The following is a 25,097-nucleotide window of genomic DNA, read 5'->3' on the forward strand; positions in this document are numbered from 1 at the left end:
TGAAGTACGAGGATGGTTCTTAGGGAGAGAAAACGTAAATATGTACCACGGGCGAAGCCGGGGCGGACCGCTAGTTTTTCATAATATTTGATAAGAGTTATTATGAGCAGGTATATATTATGTAGTATGCATAGATATGAAAATATGACTAATTTCTAGAATTCTAGAAATTTTTATTTAAAGTGCGCGCGGAAAAGATTTAAATTGTGAAAAGTCATGTCTTACTCATATAAAAAGACATGCATTTTAAACATAAAAATTGTTTTTATTATTCATTATATATTTAATGGAGTACTAAATGTACCTTCAGCTGTAATATATATTTTTTTTGAAGCGTAATTTTCCATGAATTATCTGAAGGAATGTGTAGTAATTATTTACGAGATATAATTAAAAAATACTTTGTCGTAAAAAATAATCTCAAAGTAATAATAAATACTGGCGATTCTTATTATTCTACATAAAAATTATGATGGCTTAAGAGGTGAGATGGATGCTTAAGAGATCCTGGGTTCGATTCCCGGGGAAAATGTTGGTAGGACACAGAAGGCTGATTATGTCCGTGTGCGAGAAAGAAAATTTCATAAAGTAACTATCTGATCCTTGATATGTGTAAGACTAACCTTTAAGGGCTAAGGGGGCGTCCATAAATTACGTGAGGTGCTTTTTATAATTTTGCATAGCTTCCATTGCGGCCTTGAGCGCGGGGACTGAATCGAGAAATTCCGTAACGAAAAAACCTCACGCTCCCCACTCCGAAGGGCGGAGGTGTGGCTTGAAGGCATAGCATGCAATAGCTTTACCGCGGCAGTCCCCGAGTGCCACACGTCGTATTTTTTTGTTTCAATCGGAAAAAAAATTCCGTGATATTTTGTTGAGACCTTTCACCCCAACGTAAGTAAATTAGATATTCCCCCTCCCCCCTTTAAAATATCTCACGTTATTTATGGATACTCCCTATTCCGTAATGAATTAATAAATTAGTCATTGTGTACTTATTATGTACATATTTCCCGACTTGTTTGGAATTTTTATTGAAATTTGAAACCTCTCCATCTAAAGATAAATATGTTAACTACTATACCATTATTATAAAAAATCTGTGTACTTTCATTACATTAGATAATTAATAGGTACCTTAAGTTTTTTAATTATTCATTGTCTTATTAATTACCTTTTGAATAACGACAATGTCAGCTAACGTACTTATTCATTGAGAAATAGTTTTGAACTCAGTGAGGAACTACGTTTTACATATTTTGTGTATAATTGAAAAGTTTTTGTGAATATTTATTTTTTTGAGCTCGGATTTTTGTGCGGTAAGTGTTGGTTTTCTGTGACTTACTACTTAGTAATATAGATTTTATTCAAATTTAAAATTATTTTGTGTATTAGTTTTATTGAAGTGAAACTTTTTTATCGGGGTTGGAAAAAAATTTAGTGTAACATATTTTCGTTACGCGTAGCATTTTTCCGTTACGCGCCATCTTTTTCTTATCCCTACCACGCGTGATTCGACGTATTTCTGTAAAGTTGCATAAAGTACCTAAATTATTTTTTTGAAGAATAAGGTCATAAAGAAGTTTCACTTCTTACGTGTGTACACTAGTACGCGCACTCATTTTTTTTTCGTTTTCATGTTATTCCATATTTTCATGTTTGTTTATTTGTTGTTTTCTTGTTAAAATTAAAGACTCAGGGGTTAAAGGATTTAAAACGCGATTTATTCATGTATTAATTATCTTGTGTTCCTAAAGATGAAAAACTTCACTTTCCGTAGATAGATATTTTTATGCGAGGCGTAATTCAAATTCTTTGGATATTTTAAAACGCTTTTATTAGCTTCATATTATATGTATGTTTGTACACGTACTTAAACCAAACTTTTTGTATGCAATCGACTCCTATAAACTCCATTTTGACTCACACTAAACAGTAGGTAAGATTTAATTGTTACTTTGTACTATCAAGGATCGGTTACAATACAATAATTTCATGAAGCGCATTTTAGTTTTTCTCACTATAGTCAATATTTATGTCTCTCTCCCAAGAAGCTTATATCTCACAGTTATATCTAATACACTGGAGCTTGCACTATGAACGTTGACTTGTCACGGGAAGGTATGACCTTGAATGACGCCTGGTTGTTCCTTCATCCCTTTCACACCAACTTGCCAAGTTAGGTGTGAAAGGGACAAAAAAACAACCAGGCGTCATTCAAGGTCATACCTTCCCGTGACAAGTCAACGTTCATAGTGCAATCTCCAGTGTATTAAGATATAAGCTTCTTGCTCTCTCCATAATACCTACACGGGTACCACCAGAAGGAAGATAATATTTATTATTATTATATTATGGTTACGTTTCGTGATAGAAATGCTTTTCTATGTCTATAAAGTGAACGTAAGTATTTTTACACGATTTTTCATCTTCTATACATATAATAAATCTGTAGAAGGGTCAATTCTGTACATTAAAAATATTGAAAAAATAAATAGCAGGGGGTGTTACTGGATCGATACCAAACCCAAATATGTGATTAAAAAAATTTTTGTCTGTCTGTCTGTCTGCCTGTCTGTCTGTCTGTCTGTATGTGAAGGCATCACGTGAAAACTAGCGGTTCGATTTCGATGAAACTTGGTATAATTATACCTTATTATCCTGGGCGTAAAATAGGATACTTTTTATCCTGGAAAAAATACGTAGAAAAAAAATTAATCTTAATTTTTCAGTTTTATCCATAGACGTTGTTCCGTAGAACCGCGAACACACGTTGCGTATTATTATAGGCCTAGCCGTATTTGGGAATTGGGTCCAATAGATATTTATAAGATGTTATTGACAGAGGTACTCAAAATTGAGAAATAACCATCCACGCGAAGACCGACATCCGCGCGGACGGAGTCGCGGGCGGAAGCACACATGCCCTTCAGACGTAGACCGTATTAACTTAGCAGGTAGGTACTTACTTAACTATGTAAATTTAAATTTAATAATATATTTTCAAAAATGTAAGATTGAATATTTTTTTATAAATAGAATAGAATACTTGGGGCGTGATCTAAAATAGATACCTCTACCGAAGCCAAAAATATACTTTTAGAATTTTAAATTTTTGTCTGTTTGTCAATTTGTCTGTATGTCCGAGCTAATCTCAAAAAGTACTGCATGGATTTACTTCAAATTTGGTACGCAAACGCTTGAGACCTGAGGAAAAGCATAGGATAGGTTTTATCCCGGAAATCCCACGAACGGGAACTATGTGGGTTTTTCTTTGACTACGCGGGCCAAGCCGCTGGCGGAAAGCTAGTAATTAATATTTTTTATAATAATTTATGACGAATTTCGGTTTTTATTATTAAAAAAAATGAAGGACCCGTTATCCGAAAATAGATAAATTTTCATTGTTCATTAAAATTTATTCATAATCTATACTAATATTATAAAGCTGAAGAGTTTGTTTGTTTGTTTGTTTGAACGCGCTAATCTCAGGAACTACTAGTCTTATTTGAAAAATTCTTTCGGTGTTAGATAGCCCATTCATCGAGGATGGCTATATGCTATTATCATCACGCTTAGACCAACAGGCGCGGATCTATGCGGGTGAAACCGTGGAGCATAGCTAGTATTATAATAAAACAGTAAGTAGTGTTTTATAAGTAGGCTCTAATATTAGTTGCACACGTGTCAGAAATGAAACTTCATTGGCAAGATACCTACCAAAATCGTCGCCTTACTCCATGACGTGATGGTATTGCCACGACGAGACCTTGAAATTTTACTCTCAACGCGCCTAAAGAAGTTTCAATTCAAAAATCCATATCTACCATTTATTTCTGTATAAAAAAAAATCATTTTCAATTTAACCAAAAAAATATTCATTGAATATAATAAAAGTGATATAATTTTAACAACTCAGACAAACTCACACATTTATTTATTCAATTAGACTTCTTCTAGAAGCACTTTTGAAACGTCAATACATATTGTTAACATTTACCACCGATTCGGAAAGCAGTAGGTATCTACGGAGAAGAACCGGCAAGAAACTCCATAGTTGATCTTTAAATCATGTCAGTTTTACAATTTAATTTTACAAAATACATAATATTATGTAACATCATTGATCATATTATACCAATTATAATAATATGCCAAAGAACTGTAATGTGGTTTTTACGCGACAACCCTCCATGGGTTTTTATTGTCCATATATAACTCATAAATATTTTATTATTAATAAATTATAAAATATTTATGATTTATAATATATTATAATTGCGTGTTATGGCGCCAAACACGTGTTCGTAAATTGCAGTAGGTATATCTTTTAAAGAGGGTTACTTGTAAAACACCAGCAACCTCGCAGGACAAGATAGCTAACATCATAAGTAACAAAATTATTTTTTGAAAAATAAGGTTGTAAAGAAGTTTCACTTCTTACCTGTGTACACTAGTACACGCACACATTTTTTTTATTAGTCTGTGATTATAATATGTATAACCAGATTTCCTGAGATTGGCGCGTTCAAACAAACAAACTCTTCAGCTTTATAATGTTCGTAAAGATTTATCAAATTTTAGACACCGCAGGCGAAGACAGGCGAAAAGGCTAGTAAGTAATTTTTAAAGAAGATGTAAATAAATAACAAAATAAAACATGATTAATGAACTATTGTTGTTTTTTTTATAATATTACATCGTTTTCATAAATAATACAATGGTTTTTACAATTATTGATATTATCATTTCTGCCCATAACAATGTTATACGATGTTAATTTAAAATTTTATAGGCGTAATTTAAGTTAAACATCTTTTATCATCTAATTACATATTATGTATATTATGTAGAGGTAAAAAGGTGTAAGTAGACCGATTAATGGATAATTAGCAATATTTTATTGCAGTTGTCTCTTTTTTACTCACGACAGTTGAATCATGCCATCCTGTGATCTAGCAGGGGCCGTATCAATTCCAGACAGATTACGCCGTGAATTGATTATTGAACCGACTGACAAATTCGTATTATTAGGCCGGTTGCAGAGCTTCACCGACCATCAGTGCGTACGTCAGTCGCGCTTGTCATATGTATGGAAATACGCGTGCTTAAGCCTTGTTTCCACTTGAGCATGCTCAGGCGAATGAGCGGCTCATTTGGCCGAGCTGCTCAAGTGGAGACGCCTGAGCATGCTCGGGCCGCGCGTGCTCAGACGTCTCCACTTGAGCGGCTCGGCCAAATGAGCCGCTCATTCGCCTGAGCATGCTCAAGTGGAAACAAAAGGTCGGTGAAGCTCTGCAACCGGCCTTATGATCGCCAAGATCGCAAAAACCAGCCATTGCCAGAATTGTAAACTGTCTTAAAATTAAAGGTCAATACAGCCTGACGTTTAATCGTGTACGTGTTAGCGTGTTTGAACTGAATTTTCAACCAAATCGAACTCGAACAGTAGGTACACGTACCTAGTTATAACATCAATTTTCAGCGACAAAATGGCACCCGACGTGACAGAACAACCGGTAGGTGACACCCAGGTGACTGAAAATGGCATAGTGTCAGAAGATTCATTAGAAAAGCTGGTGGCACCGCAGGCAGAGCCGAGGAAATATGATATAGTATATAAAAATCTCGTGACGTTTGGCTATGGACACTTTTGCATGTTCTACGCGATATATTTGGGTTTTACGACAGCTTTGTGGCCTACTATATTCTTCAGTGAGTGAATTTTGTTTAGAATAGATATTATAGTACCTAATAGGAAGAAAGTTATTATTTTTTTTCTTAGTGAATTTTACTGTACCTCTTTGTTTATACTGCAGTCCGGAATACCGAATAACTCTAGAGAGACATTTTATCATTTTTTCTCCTCATAAATTCAGTTTGTAGTAGGTAGGTAGGTACTTTTTTTCTAATAACTTCAAAATTTAATTATATTACATTGCTAGTAAAATATAAAAATTATATTATATATATGTCGTGGTCATATCGTAGATTTGATCATTTCATGATATGAGTGGCCATTTCACGAAATGGTCGCATATCGTGAAATGGCCAACATAGTTTGATCAGATCGTTAAATCGTCAACGTTTCACGATTTGGTCATCCACATTTGGCCAGATCGTATAAAATATAAAGAGTCCATAAAATATTAAAAAATTTCAGAATAACTATATTCTAAAAACTTGTTTAATGTCATTTAAGTTAGTGCCGCGGCAGCGGCCGGCGAATGCCAGAAGCGAATCGTTTTTGCAATAGAAAACAGTTAGGTTAGGTAAGGTTAGACTTTGATAAACAACGCACGAGCCGAGCGAGCAAAGCGAGCGTGCCGCGGCAGCGGCCGGCGAGTGCCAGAAGCGGATCGCTTTTTAAAAAACAAACAATTATAATAATATAGTAGTAGTTTCTTAAATTATTTTATTTAAGTCGCATTTTTTCTTAAATACATATAAGATATCCACATTTTCCATAGTACTCGTACCTCTTCGTCGTAAATTCTTTGCTATGACTTTCTTCATAATATTGTTATTAAACGAATTATGAAGTTTTTAACTGCGAATAATTTAATTTTCGCCAGCGGCCGCCATCTTATCACATACCTAAACACAGAGCTTGCAGCGCCTCTACCAACGATTAATGTAACTATTTTACTATATGATCAAATAATTTTGATCATTTCATGAAAAAACCGTGCGTTAATTGGCCATATCGTGAAACGATTTCTTATCATTGATCTGCCCAAACCACATCATGATGTGGCCAAACTAAATTGGCCATTTCACGATATGCGACCATTTCGTGAAATGGCCACTCATATCATGAAATGATCAAATCTACGATAATATGACCACGACATATACATTGAGATATACATATGGAGACGACACCGCCTACATAGCTTATGTTCCGCTCACCATAAGCCATATATGGCTTAACTGCACTTATTTGTTTTAAAGTGAAACGCATCAAATATGCCTTCGTGTGTTACGATATTGCTCAAATAATACGGAAAAGTGCAAAGGAATAACTTTTCATCGGTAAGTACCTAACTAGATAATACTTTTTAAAACTTAGAGCAAAAAAATGCGCCCCGCGCTGCCGCGCGCCGTGCACAGATTTTGTTCGTGGTGTCTCCTCCATACAATATTATCTCAATGATTATAATAAATCACTACATAGTATAAAACAAAGTCGCTTTCTCTGTCTCGATGTCCCTTTGTATGCTTTAAAACTACGCAACGTATTTTGATGCGGTTTTTTTATTAGATAGACTGATTCAAGAGGAAGGTTTCAGTATATAATTTATTAGGTTTTAGACAAAAAGGGCGAAGCCGCGGGCGGAAAGCTAGTAAATTATACAAAGTAACCATTTTTCTTTCATTTACTTCTAGACTGGATAATTTACGTGGTTTCTTGGATATTTTTCAAAAATTCCCAAGTTTAGTAATAACTTTTAATAATTTGACATTGCAAGAAAAAACGCTATGAAATGATTACTTAGATGGATTTTTGGACATTCAACAACCAACATCGAACTATAAAAAATGCACACTGTACATAATAATATGTAATCATTCTCCTTTCAATGATTCCTAGATTATGTGATCTACATATTAGCAGCGGTCGGAGTGACAGCCGGTACCCATCGCCTCTGGACCCACAGAGCATATAAAGCCAAGATGCCTTTACAAATCATACTGATGCTGATGAACACTCTGGCATTTCAGAACACTGCGATGGACTGGGTCAGGGATCATAGGATGCATCATCGGTAAGAAGTTTGGTAGAACTGCTCTTATTTCTGGTAGATAGGACAAGATTTTGGATAGAAGTGTTTTAGTATTTCTAGTGTTTGATTTTACGCGAGTAAGTATTATATATTTAGAAATTAAAGACTTTTTAACGGGGAGACAGTCTCCCCGTGACCACGCTCGCTGTAAAGTGTTCGAAACGTCGGTAAAATAATAATGAATAAATCGCGTTTAAAATGCGTTAAAAAGTCTTTAATTTCTAGAATGTTTTATTACTGGCATAATATTTTGAGATGGATCTAGGTGAAGCAGCATATAAATTGTAGGCCAAGTGCCAACATGCAACTTCTAAATAGGTAGTACGAAATAAAAGAAGAAAAAAAGACAATACATTTATTTATAACACAAATTAAATAATAATATTATGTAAGTACATAACACAAAATATTTGAGAGCACAAACGAGTAACTAAAAAAGGATAATGTTTCGTGATTCCTCTATTGTTTATGTTTTTATCTTTTATTATATCCTCAAGTTGCCTGGAATCGCTTCTTTGAGATGTGTCCGCATATTTAAACTGGTTGCTTGTGTTTTTGTATATGGATGGATGCAATAAATCGTTACCTGTTAGATCTAGCGCGCAAGAGCACCTTTTGTCTCCGCAACTATTTTGTGTCTCCCATCAACTCTATGGGCTAGTAAAAAAGTGCGCGCACGTAGCAACGCAACCGGCAACTCCCCATAGAGTTGACGGGAGAGACAAAATTGTTGCGGAGACAAAAGTTGCTCTTGCGCGCTAGGTCTTATTATCTCTTTTCCTTTTAGATATACAGACACAGACGCGGATCCTCACAACGCCGTGCGCGGTTTCTTCTACTCCCACATGGGTTGGTTATTGGTCAGAAAACACAGGGAGGTGAAGACGAGGGGCAAGTATATAGACATGAGCGATATACACGCGAACCCTGTGCTGCGGTTTCAGAAGAAGTGAGTGATTACAATAATATTTATCGTGTGTTTCTCGGAACATTAATTTCTTTAAAGATATTTCAGTGATGGATCTAATATGTCATTTCAGAAAACTTTTAAAAGGCTGTGTGTGATTTTAAATATAATATATACATTATACGTTAATAATTTAGTCCATAGATATTAAAAAAAAAAAATTAAACTTAGCCATGTCTGTATTTAACTAAAATTTATTAAATTTTGTTTTTCAAAAGTGGAAAATTTGAACGGGAAATACAAGAATCTATAAGCATTCATAATCATTTTTTTTGTTAAAACTGATTCATAATAATAACGTATTAAACTACCATTTCAAAAATGTATTCCAATTGTCCGTATATTATGACAGTTTACAGGTGAATGTTTATTTCCAGATACGCGATCCCCTTCATCGGCACATTCACCTTCCTCCTGCCAACCCTGATACCCTGGTACTTCTGGAACGAAGATCTCTACACCGCCTGGTACATAGCCGTGGGCCGTTACGTTCTGAACCTCCACGGAACTTTCCTCGTCAACAGCGCTGCCCATATGTGGGGAAACAAGCCATATGATAAATACATAAAACCCACCCAAAATCTACCAGTTTCCTTCATCACTTTTGGGGAAGGCTTTCACAATTACCATCACGTGTATCCCTGGGATTATAGAACAGCTGAATTGGGTAATAATAACCTGAATATGACGACGCTGTTTATAGACTTCTTCGCGTGGATCGGCTGGGCGTATGATCTGAAGACGGTGCCTGATGAAGTTATTAGAAGCAGGGCGGCAAGGACTGGTGATGGCAGCGATCTTTGGGGACATATAAATGAAAAGTTGAAGGATTAGGTGATGAATGATTGTCTTTTGAGTGCGTGGTATAGCAATATTCATGGTTAACATAAATGACGTAGAAAGATAGTAAAAAACGCTCCGGGAGTCCGTTGATACGAGGCTTATTAGACACTAGTTGTCTCTTTTTAGCACACAAATCAATCATGCCATCTCACTTTGACGTATAATCGTGTGTGTGTTGCGTTAGTGTGCCGTCTTGAAGATCGAATTGTATTGGCTACACTTTTTGACGTTTAATATTATTGGTAATTGGTGTAGAAAGTGATTCAACATGTTAAAAAGTACCTATATTATGACATGTTAGACCGGGAGACACTGACAGAAATAAATATCGTAAAATACTAAAGATTTTGTGGTACAAATCGTTTGACATTCGTAATTTTATCCGCCGGTACCAGCGCTCTGACCATCATTTTCTTTTTGTCATTACGTACCTGGCCCCTGAACTCTGAAGAACCGCTATACTGGTACAAACGACCCAATAATTTATGTCAGTATCTCCCGGTCTATGTCCTTACATTTAGCAAATAGCCTATTTGCAGTGCCGGATTAAGCCAGCGCGGGGCCTGTAGCAAATTCTGTCAAGAGACCTTTCGTTTGCTATAGTTTCTCAAGTTAAAGGGTATTAAATAAAACTGTACGTACACGGTGCTTATGTGTGGGTGTTATGTTACCAGATATTGAAAATTTTCCCAAATTTTTCCCCGACTACGGAAGAAAGAGGGTTATGTTTTTCGAGTGTATCTATGTATAATATTTCTTTGGCACGCCCTGTAGTATAAACCGCTGAACCTATTTTTATTTATGAGGTGACATTGCAATCATCTGAATTATTATGGTAGTGGTGTTAGTGACGTTCTACATAAATTAGCTGTCAGGGTTTAATTTTAATTTTAATATAAATATTTGTATATGATAATTTTTTATAATATTGTAAAAATTATTTTGTTACATAAATGATAAATTTTTAATTAAATAAATAACATAAAAAAATGTTTCAAAATTACAATGATTACCTATATTATTTTTTATTTTCAAAATATATGAATGCGGATAGCGGTAGTTTTTAGTCTAGAACACGGGACATTTTATTTTTAGAAAGAAAGAAGGAAGAAACCATTTATTCCAATACACACAAACACACAACAATAGCATTGTAAATTATGAATAATAGGTAATAGAAAACATAAATTTATGTATGGTTGCTTGCGTTAAAAAAGGAAGAACTCAGGATACCTGAGGCATAATACCTTAACACTGATTTTCAGTGACACCTTACGACATCCACATTGTCAGCTGCTTTACTGGATAATAAATAAATATAATTCCTGAATAATAATAATTTTGTCATATCCATCACGGAGTTCAAATGAATTAAATCGCGGGTGAAAACGACTCTGACGTTTTTAAGCTATATAAAAGTAACAAAAAAAAAGTATTAACCTTATTAAAATTATCTTTTAATGATCATGAACCTTTATTGCACTATACAAATACACCTCGAAGATCTTTTAACCATTTTACCGTTTTACCCATAAAAATGGCCAATTCATTTTCAAAATACTGGCAGCATACGTTGAAGTTTTGTATTCCTTCGTTATTCGTATATGTAAAATTATTATTTGTAAACAAAATTAAATAAGCCAAATAATCTACAGAGAACCTGTAAAACGATGTTTTATCTTTTTGTTTGTTTTCGGGAACAAATTTTACAGCGTTTTAATAGCACTGGCAGAGGTTCGTATTCGTTTTTGATTTCGTATTTTCTTTGACAAGGGCGATGGATGATTGTCATGCTCCATCTGCCTTTTATTTTGTAATCTAAGGTTTGATAGTCGATAGAATCCTATTTTATTTGATCGGGTTGTTACGACTAGCTCGTTCGATGACAATATCAGGGGATTCCCCTGTTAGTTTTGCCGTGCTACCAACTTGCGTGTAGCACAGTGCAAGCAGTACAACACAACTTTTGGTGTAGCCAGCGCTCAATTGTAGAAACGTGGTAAAATTTAAAATTATTGTTGTAGATTTTGATACCAACGTTTCTCGTGGTAGGTACGTGTATTTTTTTTACGGTACGTGTATTATAAATTGATATTTTTTTACGGTCAGACAGGTATGTAGGTAGATTGTTATTGGTAAATTGTTTTTAATACGTTGTAAAGTGTTTTATTTTTATTTTATTTGTCTGTAATTAAATAAAATATCAACTGCTTTTTCCTGCTGATTTTATACTGCGAATAACTTCTTTATTAAACTTAAACATGAAAATATGTTACGTTGAATGATTAAGTAGTTGCGTGTTCATATAAAGGTATCTAATATCTTAATTCTTAACTAATATTAATATATTATATCTAAAATCTTTAATTTCTTTTGTATAATACAGATTAAGTACTCGATCTATTTTAAAAATCGACTATTTCCGGTCAACTCTATACTACTAAGTAGTTATGCTTATAAAACCATACACCAAATTTATCTTATTTTCCCCCCCAATTATACTAGTGAAATCTATACCTAAGTACTAATATTATAAAGCTGAAGAGTTTGTTTGCTTGTTTGAACGCGCTAATCCCAGGAACTACTTACTGGTCCAATTTGAAAAATTATTTTGGTGTTTGATAGCCCATTTATCGAGGAAGCCTATATATCATATCATCACGCTAAGACCAATAGGAGCTGCGCAAACCGCGGGGCACGGCTAGTAATTAAATAAATGTTTTTGTTAGGTAAATAAAACGCAATATAACATGAAGAACTTTACTATTTTAACGTGGACGTGTTCAATCGACACAGCGAATCCCTATTTACAATAAATTACACTTTATAATAATTATTAATAAATAAAAAAAAATTCTTAACGTCGCCATTAAAATTTCAAAACATGAGTTTTCCTGTCATTATTATTAATAAATAATTAATAATTAGCGGGACAATTTAAAGGTATTTAATTCGGCTGTCGATAAATTTGCAAAGACTTATTCAAACTACAGCGGTATTCGCTACCGCCGTGGGTAGCGGTATGCCGATGGGCAGTTCGCTAGCGTACTCGGATCGGTACGCGATTACAGACTACAGTCTCTATAAACGGAGTAAGAGATTTAAGAGGAGGCTCCCTAACATAATTCCTGGCATTGAGAGACCGGTTAGACCGATACAGTGCTAGACGCTAACTCAGCCGTAATAAAGTTGAATATCGCGTGCGCTCTTCGAGCTCGAAACTATATCTCATAAATCTCAATTCTTATTTCGTTTATAACTAAAGTAATAATTGATCTAGAGAAAAAATATCTTGGGATTGAATAGTAAACTATATTTTCTTACTGTTAACATTTATTTTAGACATAAAGTCCAAGTAAATCTGAAAAAAAAATGTAATAATCCTTAAAAAGTCATACTTTTTTAATAAAAAATGAAACGAGCGAAAATGTTACAATAACGTAAATGTACATAGAATAAAAAGACCCAATAAATCATATACTAAAGTTCGATTTTGATTCTATGTGAGACTGTTTCAGAATATTAATGCAAATTCACATAAAATTTCGGGAGCCTCCTCTTAATCGCGTTCTCATCGGGATACCGTTACCCACGGCGGTATCGGATACCGCTCTAATCTGAATAGGCCTTTATTTAGTTAATATTATATTACAACAATACAGCAATAGAATTATTATTCTTATAATAATTATGTCAAAACATGGAACATTATTAGCTCATCGAATTTAATAATTATATGCTAGATTCTGTTGCCAATATTAAAAATGGCGTAACATAAAATTTATAGTTTCAAAAATTTATTTGTAAAATAATTATTGTAGACTGAAAATAATGAATAAGAATATTAATATTATAGCTATAAAACCTTTAATATGTCATATTGTCTATGCCAAATGCCAATAGCCCAAAATTTTTTAAATATTTGAAAAAAAAAAATTCAATTTGAAAAAAAAAATGTAATATAAGGTAAAGGTTAATCACCGCATTAGAGCTTGGAATAGACAATTTTGCTCTTTTTTCAAACACACCATTTTTAATATGAAAGTTTAGAACTAAAAGTTATACTACAGCTATGAAATAGTTTAATATCATATGTTTAGTCTATTTATATCTAAAACTAATCCAACTTTAGGAAAAACAACTGCTTTTGCTAGCTATTTTTATACATATCTTGTAAAATCAATTTTTATATGTCATCTCGTTCTATCCTGGTGAAAATTGACATGAGAAAGCGGGATAGAATGATTTCTATTTTTTTTATTAATACTTCAAACAAAAACTATATTTTTCGCAATTTTCTATAGCACTAACTAATCCAATACATGAGAAAATCTAAGAACAGCTTGCGATTAATTATTGTTCATCTATTTCTGAACGATTTTTTACTTTTTGGAATTCCATTTCTATTCGAAATCTGTCAATATTTCCCGCCAAAAACTTTTTTTTTAATTTCGACGAAATAGGTACTTAGCTTTGGACATTACAAAAATGACAATTTTTTTTACCTTTTAGTCCGTAATAGTCAACGGCACATCATATTAAGTAGAATTCGAATTTCATAAGATAGGTAATACTATAATTTTATAATAATGTATATTATAATATATAACATTATTTTTATTTTATATATAATACTTAAAAAAACGAATTATTGCGAATTTTAATGTTCTGTCAATATTACATGTTAAAAATAAACAGCATGAAAATATATGTATTTTTAATATACTTATCTAACACTTTTAAATTATAAATAACGGACAGCATTACTAAATCTATTATCTAAAAAACTTAATTATATACAAGGCTTCATAAAATAATTTAAATAATATAACTTATGATAACTTAAAGTATGATATGAATTTAATTGCATGCGTTAAAAGATTGCTTTTAATATGATAATATAATAATTATTAAATAATACAAATATTTATTTTGAAATAGATAAAATATACTAACAGATAATCAAGAATTATTAGGTCCGATTTCAGGACAGACTAGTTTAGCCTAGGTCAAACTAGTTTGTCCTGAAATCGGGTTTGGCCGGTAACATAAATATTAAAAAATATCAAACGGATTTAATCATTTTATTATTTATGCGTTAAAAAGTTTTTTTATTATTACGTAAATATAATATTAGCGTAAAATGAAATAATAGTACAGTTAATATTCGAAAATATTTCTACAATTATTTTGTTCAGAATCATTGAATAAACGTATTACAGGAATCTTTATAAACTATATAAAAAGAATAACAAGAATGTAAATAAATATTAAATTTAATTAGGAACACAATTTTTATTAATTTATTAACAATATATTTTTGACTTTAAAAAAACTAGAATAGAATAGATTTGATATATTTTAGTGCAAAAACATTTTATTAATATAGTTTTCAAAATGATGAAAATCCATATTATGATTTATGTATATTAATAAGTAATAAACAATAGTACAAAGTAGGTAAGAACATACCATTTTTACCACAATTTTTACCAAGAGCTTTTTTTTATTTTGACACTAATAGCACAGATAACTAAATAGCATTATACTTAATTTGAAGAAAATAACTATAGTAGGTATCAAAATAATTTTCCGTAAAATACTTTAGATCAGGGGTTCCCAATCTTTTTCAGCTCGCGGCACAGTTTCATGATAAATTTTTTGTCACGGCACCCTACCCACCCAACCTAGCTATTCGAAAAGGAATCAGTCGATATAGGTTTTTTACAATACAAGAATAGAAATTAAGTTAGGCAGAGACGCCCGGGCGCCACACACACACAGTTTGGGAACTTCTGCTTTAGACAATAGATATTTATATTGTTTTCATTGATATATAATTGAAATACAGTTTTAATTGTTTTTTGTGAAAACAAATCTTCATTAATTATTTCTTTTTCATTTTAAATTTTTTCAGTAGCAAATAGCAATAAACAATAATCTTTATTTACAAAGATATAAATAAATATTTGGTGACGTCACTATTGAGGTAGGTCAGTGCTGTAAGAAATCGATGAAAAAAAATTTATAATAGTTTTTTTTTTATTCAGATGAAATAAATTATCTGCAAAGAAATAGAGTTGTTTCTAGAAATATTTTTATTTTTATTAGTCTAGACTAGTAGTTAGGAGTTAATCGTGTATTTAATATAAGAAAAAACTTATTAAATTTTATATTATGAGTTAAAAAAAAATAAACCGCAGATAAGCGTAAAAATGACGTTTTTTGTGTATATGTTTAAGCATTTATCAAAAAAACCTATACCCTGTTGTCTCGGTACATATTTAAAGAAATTTAGGATTTTTTTATTTAATTAATTTTACAAAAATGCAACACGCAGTTTGCTTAAAATAATATTATTATTACTTTAATAAAAATGTACAAAATCCGTACAGTTGCTCAACGTTTAGTAAGTTAGTATGTTCGTCTCTTAAAGCAAAAGGACTGTAAGTTGTAACGTTATTGATTGAGTTTTGCATTAAAGATAGTAATAAATAAGCAAAAAAAATATCAATTTTGTAGGTACAAGAGGTTAGAGTTTATGAGAAAGTTCTATTGAAGATTACATTTCTTTAAAAAAAATATTTTTTTCGATTTATTAATCGAAAAAAAAGTGGCTTCAGGAAACACAGTGGAATTACTTATTTTTATTTATTTTTGAATGTAATATCCTAAACCTTGTCAAAAATAATACTTTTGGAGCAATTTATAGATATACACGAAAAAAATGTGAAAATTAAACACAGGTGCCGTGCGGTAGTAGATTGGATTGTAGTAAAATCAAATAATGAAATAGTTAAGTATCAAATTGTATTATCTATTTTTATTAAAACTTTAACACGATTTAAGCAGGATAATGTTAATTTAGTACATTTCTGTATGTTTCAAGTTTCTAACTTTTGTTCATTTTCCAATTAGGAAGGGCATATTTTATTTTAGAAATTCTTCTTCATAAATCCTAAAAATAATTTCACGTGTTCTTTTTATTAAACCAGAGAGTCATCAGTATTGCTAACCCTCATACAATAGGTGGACATAGGAGTTGTTATTCTGTGGTACTATAGAGGCCATGAACTCCCACGACCTCGTATAGTACAAAGTTGTAAGTAAAGATGTAAGTAAATATGATAAAATTGTATTGATGGTTTTGAGTTCGAGGGTGTCACGAGCCTCTTGACTTTGCAAAATATATTTATAATCAAGAGGGGTCTCTGACTAGATGCGGTCTATAGTAACTAAACCAATTACTAACTAAACCCTCCCATAGAAGCACTTTTTTATATTGACTTATATAGCCGATAAGTTACAAGTTAGTCATAACGCTCGTTGCTTCAACCCCCAACAAGAAACAGGACCCCATTCAATATCAATATTCAATATCAAGTCATATTGCAAATTAGTTACAAGATGTTCACAACCCCCCTGACCCCCGACGACTAAAACTGGAAAATCAAAACGCTCTTGATCTTCGGTCGCAGTACATAGAACCGCTCAACTAGAGCTATAATGTGGTGCTTGAGCTTGGCACGTGGCAGCGAGGCTCCAGAGCACCTTCATAATAACCCCATTTGTTATATCCACATTTAATCTCAAGTCATATTGCCAATTAACAAGATGGTAAAAATCCCCATGACCCTCCATGACTAACATGACTAGAACTGAAAAATCAAAACGCTCTTAATCTTCGGTCGCAGTACTCTCACATAAAACCGCTCAACTAGAGCTATATAGTGTGGTGCTTGAGCTCGGCACGCGGCGGCGAGGGATCGCAGCGCACCGCCGCGGCAGCAGCAGCGCCGCGGGGCCCGCTTGCGGACCAGCCTGGGGGACGGGCTGTTTAGATTAGTTTTATAGTATTAAAATAAAAAAAAAAATGTGTGCGTGTACTAGTGTAAACACGGAAGAAGTGAAACTTCTTTATGACCTTATTTTTCAAAAAATAATTTACTATGTGCAACTTACAGAAATACGTCGAATTACGCGTGGTAGGGATAAGAAAAAGATGGCGCGTAACGGAAAAATGTCACGCGTAACGAAAAAATGTTACTCTAGATTTTTTTCCAGCCCCGATAAAGAAGTTTCACTTCAAAAGAAAAATTGTTTTAAGTTTCAGTGGCTATAAAAAATTTCACTCATATTAATAATTACCTAGTTTCGCGCGCTGTATCACTCTGACGTCATAGTCCTGTATCGAACATTTGGAGCGAGCGAGTGATGACGTCATCCTTCAGGCACGACTCTAGGAACTCCTCTATGGTGATCACGCCATCTTGGTTCAAGTCCAGCTTCCTGAACACGCGGTCAACCTGTAAAAGGAGTAGGTAGTAATGATTATCATTTTGCAAATGGTGGAGGAAACAATCCTGAGCAAACCAGAAACAAAAGACGACGTGTGGCACTCGGGGACTGCCGCGGTAAAGCTATTGCATAGCATGTCTTCAAGCCACACCTACTCGTTACGGAATTTCTCGATTCGGTCCCCACGCTCAAAGCCCGCGATAGGAGCTATGCAATAGCTTAATAAAATTAATGAACCAAAGTTTTGTCCAGTAATAACAGATAATAACACATAATTGTATAGATATTCTAAGAATAATACACAAGAAGAAAAAGGAACACTTCAATGATATTTGATACATCTTCTTATCTGAATTTTTGAACACTCTACAGTATTGGATTATGAATTAAACTCTCATGAGGCTTCACTTGCATCTCTGCAAGGCAACAAATATGGACTGATTAAAATCATAATGTTAAAAATTTATTTCCAAAACAGTGTATTTTTGTCTTAATTTTGACTATTCAAAAGCGCTTCTAGAACAAGTCCGGTTGAGTCTGATATGATTTTAATTTACTCAATCGGAAACTAGATGGCGTCACCTGTCCAGGAATGTAAAAGGTCACCTGTTTCACGGATGATATCTTATCTCATCTTACTAATATTATAAACGTGAAAGTTTGTGAGGATGAATGTATGTGTTTGTTCTTCTTTCACGCCTAATCCACTGTTCGAATTTTGATGATACTTATCCGTGATGTAGCTTATGTACCAGAATAACACATAAACTTTTTTTATGTCCTCGGGTGTAGCCGCAGGGCACAGCGAGTATACAGCTAGGAAATTTTAATTAAATTTATAAAGCACTAGCTTTCCGTCCGCGGCTTTGCCCGCGTTTTCGAAGAAAAACTCGCATAGTTCCCGTTCCGTAAAAATTATGTGTTATTCTAAGTTACCCTCTATGTGTGTGCCAAATCTCAAATCGGTTCAGCAATTTTTCTGTTTTTATACAAATTTTCGCATTTATAATATAAGAATGCTATAAAACTAAATATCAAACTACTAGCTGCGCTCCGCGGTTTCACCCACATTGCTCCGCTCCTATTGGTCTTCATCATCATCATCATCATCATCAGCCCATATACGTTACCACTGCTGGGACACGGGCCTCCTATGAGGGTACAGGCCATAATCCACCACGCTGGCCAAGTGCGTCTTCGACATGTCGGTTTCCTCACGATGTTTTCCTTCACCGTTCGAGCAGTGGTGATGTTACAACATGCGCAGATAAATTGAAAAATCAATTTATTTCCTGCGCGCTCGCCTGGTCTCGAACCACGGACTTATCGATTTGAAGTCCGAGGTCTCACCACTGAGCCACCACTGCTTTGTTGGTCTTAGCGTGATGATAATATATAGCCTATAGCCTTCCTCAATGAATGGGCTATCTAACCCCGAAAGAATTTTTCAAATCGGACCAGTAGTTTTTGCGATTAGCGCGTTCAAACAAACAAACAAACTCTTCAGCTTTATAATATTAGTATAGATTCTAGTACCTGTTCATTAGCCTTAGCGTCATCTATCCTAGAAGCCGGTGATCCAGGCGGTGCTCTCCGGCCCAGCAGTTCATGGACCGCCACAACGACTTCACCGAGCTCCTGCCTGGTGATAGCACCGTCACCGTCTACGTCGTAGAGCCGGAACGCCCAGCGTAGACGCTCGTAGACTGAGCCGCGTAGCAGCGTAGATAGGGTTACGAGGAGTTCCTGAAAGGGGTTGTAGGTTTCTTAATTTTAAAAAACTTTTTTTAAAACTTCGCTAGAAATACTATAATAATAATATAATCAGTGTAGTTGTTGGTATATGTATATAAAAAGTATTGGATAAGTCTATTTTCGAAAAGAATTAAGTCTGTCTCGTGAAAAGGTGTGTCTCGTGGGGAAAATTGATTTATCACAGAAACAACCATGATATGCGAATTGCGATAACGATCTAATACCAAAATACATAATACCTAATATTTTATTTAAAAGTGTCCCTCTTCACCCTACGTAAAAAATTCCCCGAATGCAAAATCACGCTCAAATCTCAAACGTGCTCAAATGAACCAAATGACGTCAATGTTGAACAAATGGGCTTTATACACACATTTACGCATACCGTTATTTTTGTGAGTGGCTGTGTAAAATGCAAAATCTGACAGCTAATAATTTGTCGGGGGTGAGCTCACGAGCGGTCACTGGATTGTTTTTTATCAATCCTCGACGAACAGGGTTGTTTTAATTAAATGGACATGTATATGAGCTTATATGCGTGTCTGTCTGGGGCAACGTATCGAGAAAACAAATTAAATATATTTATGATTAATCAATTTGTCTATCGATCGTTAAGATTTAAGCGTTTTTCAGTAGGAAGTCTGTAGGATACTCAATTGTGGTGGAGTTCTGACAAGATCTCTAACTATATTATTTTCAAAATATTGAATACTAGCAATCAGCCCGGCTTTATTCGTGGTAATTAAATATATAGCCTTAGAGATGCTCTAAGTCTATAGCAGTCAGGGATCACGTACAAATCCAACAGTGAAATAATTTTTTATATCAAGTCCATTAGTTCCTGAGATAAGCGCGTTCAAACAAAAAACAAGTCATAAGTTATAAGAGTTAAAAAAAGTAGATAACTATATTGAGTTTGACTTTCAACATATAAACGTTGATGACACTTTTTTTAATGTATCATTTCTCCCACATAATTAAGATTGCAATCTACTCCCAATTAACAATCTCCACTTAACTACAAGTGCCCGCGTATCCGAGCCTACAAAAATAGCAATCTAGTGCTCCACAGTCTAGACTGAATACCTAGGCTATTACGGGCTTGGCGGCCCGCCAGAATGTTGTGACAAGGGTGTGAATTGCTGTGAATTTGACGTGTATCGTGTCGAATGATTGGTGTTTTTATTAATCACTAGCTTCCCCGGCACGTTGTTGTGTCCTATTGCCCCTACATGAATTAGTTTTAGATACGTTTAGCAACACATTTGGATTTATTTTTATTATATAATATTATATATAGAAGTTATTTATGTATAGAAGGCTAGCTGTACACGCGATTTCACCCGCGGATGATTTCGCAAAATTAAGTATTTCTCAAAATGTTATTAAACTTATTATGGTGTGGGGATATTCCTACTCTTAAAAATTCAACTGTTTTATTTTTAATTCTTGCCTATAGGCTATATATTTTTGGCTTTAAAACTCTTATTTCAAACGACCTTAACATGGAGGCAAAAAAAATCTAAATAAGAGCATACCTTTTTGTAACGGACGTGACGTCGCCTGTCACCCCCGTCAAGCCAAGCCGCCATGTTGACCTCCCCTCCAACCAGCCGCCATGCCTACCAGCCAGCCACGCGGAGGGGATCAGTCTATATATAGCCTAGCCATAATTAAAACGTTGATTTTTTTGTGAAAACTTGAACAATAAAGAAGTGTGTAGTTAAGCTGCAAATTTTATTTTCACCATTTGTTCACAATCAGAAGTGGGATGAAACGACATCGACCACAAGTTTGTCGACCTCCTGACGAATCAATGTCGGAGGAAGATGAGGGTACTTCTTCACCGCCTGCACGGAAGCTGCTCAAGAATCTGCTGGAAAAAGAAGTAGTAAAAGCTTTACGCAACCTGGAAGATGACCCCCAAGCTCCAAATAAGTCAAAAGTCCATCGTGCTGCATCTTTAATCCCGGAATTTGACCCTGATAGTGAGGAATGCACGGTACAAGCATGGATTCGTAAAATTGACCAAATTGGGGAAATAAATGGATGGGACGATACAACTAAATCATTTTACCTACAAGATAAGCTGCGAGGTCAAGCAAAGAAGTGGTACAATCGTCTAGAGAACTACGATTACACGTGGGAACAATGGAAGGATATGCTATTGCGAGCATTTCCTCGATATCGCGATTATGGAAACATGCTTGAAGAATTACTACAAAGGAAGAAGCAACCTACAGAGACGATGACAAAATACTATCAAGATAAAATCGCCATGTGCTTCCGGTGCAAGTTATCCGATAGCGCCAGCGTTTCCTGTATCATTCGTGGTCTGCCACTACCGCTACAACCTAACGCTCGAGCCTTCCAATGCCAAACGCCAGGAGAGCTTTACGAAGGATTTTTATGTGCACTTGACGACTACCGTACTTTACCTATCGAAACAAGGTTTCACAAAAATTTGGTGAGTAGGCCATCTCACCCGGATAAAAAGTTAATGCCGCCCAATGTCGAAACAGACCCGTGTCCGAGATGCAAGAAGACTGGTCATTTACTGCGTGATTGCTCCCTACCTGACACACGTACATGTTATAAATGTGGAAATAGGGGACACATTGCTTCACGTTGTTCTACAATTGCCACGGACAATAGAAGATCTATCTCAACCGACAACATAAAAGAAGTAAATGTACTACGCCCTTATAATGAAATATACAAAAAGGTCGTTAAAGTGAATGGCATCCACGTGAAAGCATACATTGATACCGGCAGTCAAGTTAACGTTTTAAACGATCAAGTATCGAACGCATTGTCATTGGATGTCAAACCAACAAGTGTCACTTTAAAAGGATTCTCCGGTGGACTCTCAACGAGTCGTGGAGAAGTCGAATTTCAATTAGAAATTGACGGTATAACCATGAAATGCCACGCCTACTTGTCTAGCATCAAAATGGCCGATGTTAATCTTTTAATCGGCCAGCCTGTCATCAACAGCGAAGGTATGACATTGACAGTTAGCAAAGGCCTTGTCGAATTTAATCGTACTCAAGATCCCATATGTGATATTGAGGCTATCGAAGACCATGATCGCTTTAAAGTCGTCACAGTTAACGAAGAGAGACTTCCACCTGGCTCTTCCATCATTCAAGTGCGGGTTCTCGGAAATAAGGTCGGCAACGATGTGGTTACACCACCTCGGCATCATGAGCTGCAGGGAGTGGCCTACTCTCTCCCATCCACCCTGCTCACTGGTGAAGACGGGTACATCAAAGTCATCAACATGGGCTGCGAGGTTATCGTGTGGCCGCCGGGAGAGGTCCTAACCAGGGCTGAAAGCTGCCAGGAGTCTCCACTACAGCCAAATAGCCAGGTACTTACCCTTGCTTGCCATAGATTTGCCGATTATAATGCTAATAATGTAGGTCAATCCTCAACTACTGACTTATGTATAGGAGGTGTAAAATTAAACGACATAAAAATAGGTCCGTTAAATAATAAGCAACATTCAGATCTTATCAGTTTATTAATACAATATAAACATTGTTTTGCTAATGGTACAAAAGATCTAGGGTGCACAGATTTAGTGCAAATGAAAATAAAGCTTACTAGTGATCAGCCTATTTACCGCCAGCCTTATCGATTATCGCATAGCGAACAAGCAGTAGTTCAGTCTAAAGTAAGTGAATTATTAGATGCCGGCATTATCAAAGAGTCTGAATCTAGTTATGCATCTCCGGTCATTTTAGTCAAAAAGAAAAACGGTGACAGTAGGATGTGTGTTGATTACCGTGCCTTAAATGCTATTACCGTAAAAGATAGATTTCCATTGCCAAACATAGACGATCAGGTTTCGAAATTAGCGGGCCACAAATATTTTACGAGTTTAGATATGGCTCAAGGCTATCATCAATTACGTGTTAGTAATGAAGATACACACAAAACTGCATTCATAACACCTCAGGGTCATTTCGAGTACACTCGTATTCCATTCGGTTTAGCAAACGCGCCATCTGTTTTTATGCGGTTGATAAATAAAATAGTTGAATCTGTAGGTAGAACTGAAAATAATAATGTTAAAAACAAACATGGTAAACGTGAAATTTTGGCATTTCTGGACGATTTACTCTTACCCTCGAATGACGTTATGTCAGGCTTAGATATTTTGCAAGCGGTACTTGTCAAACTTGAAGTAGAAAATTTAAAATTAAACATGAGTAAGTGTTCATTCTTGCAAAGTGAAATAACGTATTTAGGTCATAAAATATCGGCTAAGGGTATTCAACCGGGCGATTCAAAGTTATTAGCGGTGTCTCGTTTTCCAACACCGACCAATGTTCATAGTGTGCGTCAATTTATCGGGTTGTGTAGTTATTTTCGTAAGTTTATTTACAATTTTGCCGTCATTGCCCGCCCTTTAACCGATTTAACTAAAAAGAAAGCTTCGTGGATATGGAGTAGTGATCAAAACAATAGTTTCGAACAATTAAAAAAGTGTTTGTGTTCCGAGCCTGTGTTAGCTTTGTACGATCCTGTGCTTTCTACGGAAATACATACTGACGCGTGTAAATTAGGAATAGCCGGTATACTTCTACAAAAACAGATTGATGGTACGTTGCGACCCGTTTTATATTTTAGTAGGGTGACAAGTAAAGAGGAAAGCATGTATCATAGTTATGAACTGGAAACTCTTGCCGTTGTAGAATCTTTGCGTCGTTTTCGCGTATATATAGTAGGAAAAAAGGTTAAGATCGTTACTGATTGTACAGCAGTCCGCGCTACGCTTACTAAACGTGACATTATACCACGAATCGCAAGGTGGTGGCTTTCTATACAAGATTACGATATAAGCGTAGAGTATAGGCCGGGGGAACGAATGAAACATGTAGATGCCTTAAGTAGACATCCGGTAGACACTATGAACGTGAATCGTCTCGAAGTAGCGGATTGGTTTTATACGGTGCAATGTCAGGATGATAAGTTGAGCGCGATCGTTAGTCAATTAAAAAATAACACCGGTGGAGCAGAAATAAAAAATAATTACGAAATTATTGATAATAGGCTTTATCGTAAAACTTTGAACGGCAATAGGCTAGTGGTTCCGAATTCAGCTAGGTGGAAGATAATGCAAATGCATCATGATAACATCGGTCACGTAGGATTAAATCGCGCTACCGAATTAATTAAAAATGAATTTTGGTTTCCTAAAATGACGCGATTTATCAAAAAATATGTGAATGCATGTCTTCATTGTGCATACGGCAAAGGCGGTTACGGCAAAATAGAAGGTAAACTCCATCCAATTCCTAAGCCCTCTGAACCTATGAGGATGGTACATATTGATCACATAGGCCCTTTTACTAGGACAAAGAAGGGATATCAATATATGCTCGTTATGACAGACGGTTTTTCTAAGTTCGTAATAGCTGAGCCTACGCGTACAGTCA

General features: G+C 34.9%; 2 protein-coding genes across 4 annotated transcripts in view; one reads left to right on the forward strand and one right to left on the reverse strand.

Annotated features, from left to right (window-relative positions):
- Positions 1 to 765: 765 nt before the first annotated feature.
- On the forward strand, positions 766 to 9,640 carry LOC123702365 (acyl-CoA Delta(11) desaturase-like). Of its 2 annotated transcripts, XM_045650104.1 has the most exons (5): positions 766 to 1,319; positions 5,486 to 5,715; positions 7,595 to 7,769; positions 8,575 to 8,736; positions 9,132 to 9,640. In XM_045650104.1, exons 2-5 carry the CDS (start codon positions 5,493 to 5,495, stop codon positions 9,586 to 9,588), a joined length of 1,017 nt encoding a protein of 338 aa, XP_045506060.1. In that variant the 5' UTR covers positions 766 to 1,319; positions 5,486 to 5,492; the 3' UTR covers positions 9,589 to 9,640. The 2 variants fall into 2 exon arrangements, with proteins under 2 accessions (XP_045506060.1, XP_045506061.1); XM_045650105.1 differs by lacking the exon at positions 5,486 to 5,715.
- A 7,047-nt stretch (positions 9,641 to 16,687) lies between these two features.
- The window catches only part of LOC123702370 (Kv channel-interacting protein 1), a 98,487-nt gene continuing 90,077 nt past the window's right edge, over positions 16,688 to 25,097 (reverse strand). Inside the window, exons 5-7 of one of the 2 annotated variants that reach the window (XM_045650113.1) lie at positions 19,432 to 19,641; positions 17,746 to 17,903; positions 16,688 to 17,418 (exon numbers count right to left, since the gene is read on the reverse strand). In XM_045650113.1, coding sequence (XP_045506069.1) covers positions 17,775 to 17,903; positions 19,432 to 19,641 — 339 coding nt within the window. In that variant the 3' untranslated portion in view covers positions 16,688 to 17,418; positions 17,746 to 17,774. Of the gene's footprint in view, positions 17,431 to 17,745; positions 17,904 to 19,431; positions 19,642 to 25,097 lie in introns of both variants that reach the window. The other variant, XM_045650112.1, reaches the window with a different exon arrangement.

This window comes from Colias croceus, chromosome 23 (assembly GCF_905220415.1).
Source record: "Colias croceus chromosome 23, ilColCroc2.1".
Lineage (NCBI taxonomy): Eukaryota > Metazoa > Arthropoda > Insecta > Lepidoptera > Pieridae > Colias > Colias croceus.

Coding starts and splice junctions, on each gene's coding strand:
- LOC123702365 (XM_045650104.1), top strand. CDS start 5,493: ATGGCACCCGACGTGACAGAACAACCGGTAGGTGACACCCAGGTGACT. Junction 5,716..7,594: donor GTGGCCTACTATATTCTTCA/GTGAGTGAATTT, acceptor AATGATTCCTAG/ATTATGTGATCTACATATTA. Junction 8,737..9,131: donor GTGCTGCGGTTTCAGAAGAA/GTGAGTGATTAC, acceptor GTTTATTTCCAG/ATACGCGATCCCCTTCATCG.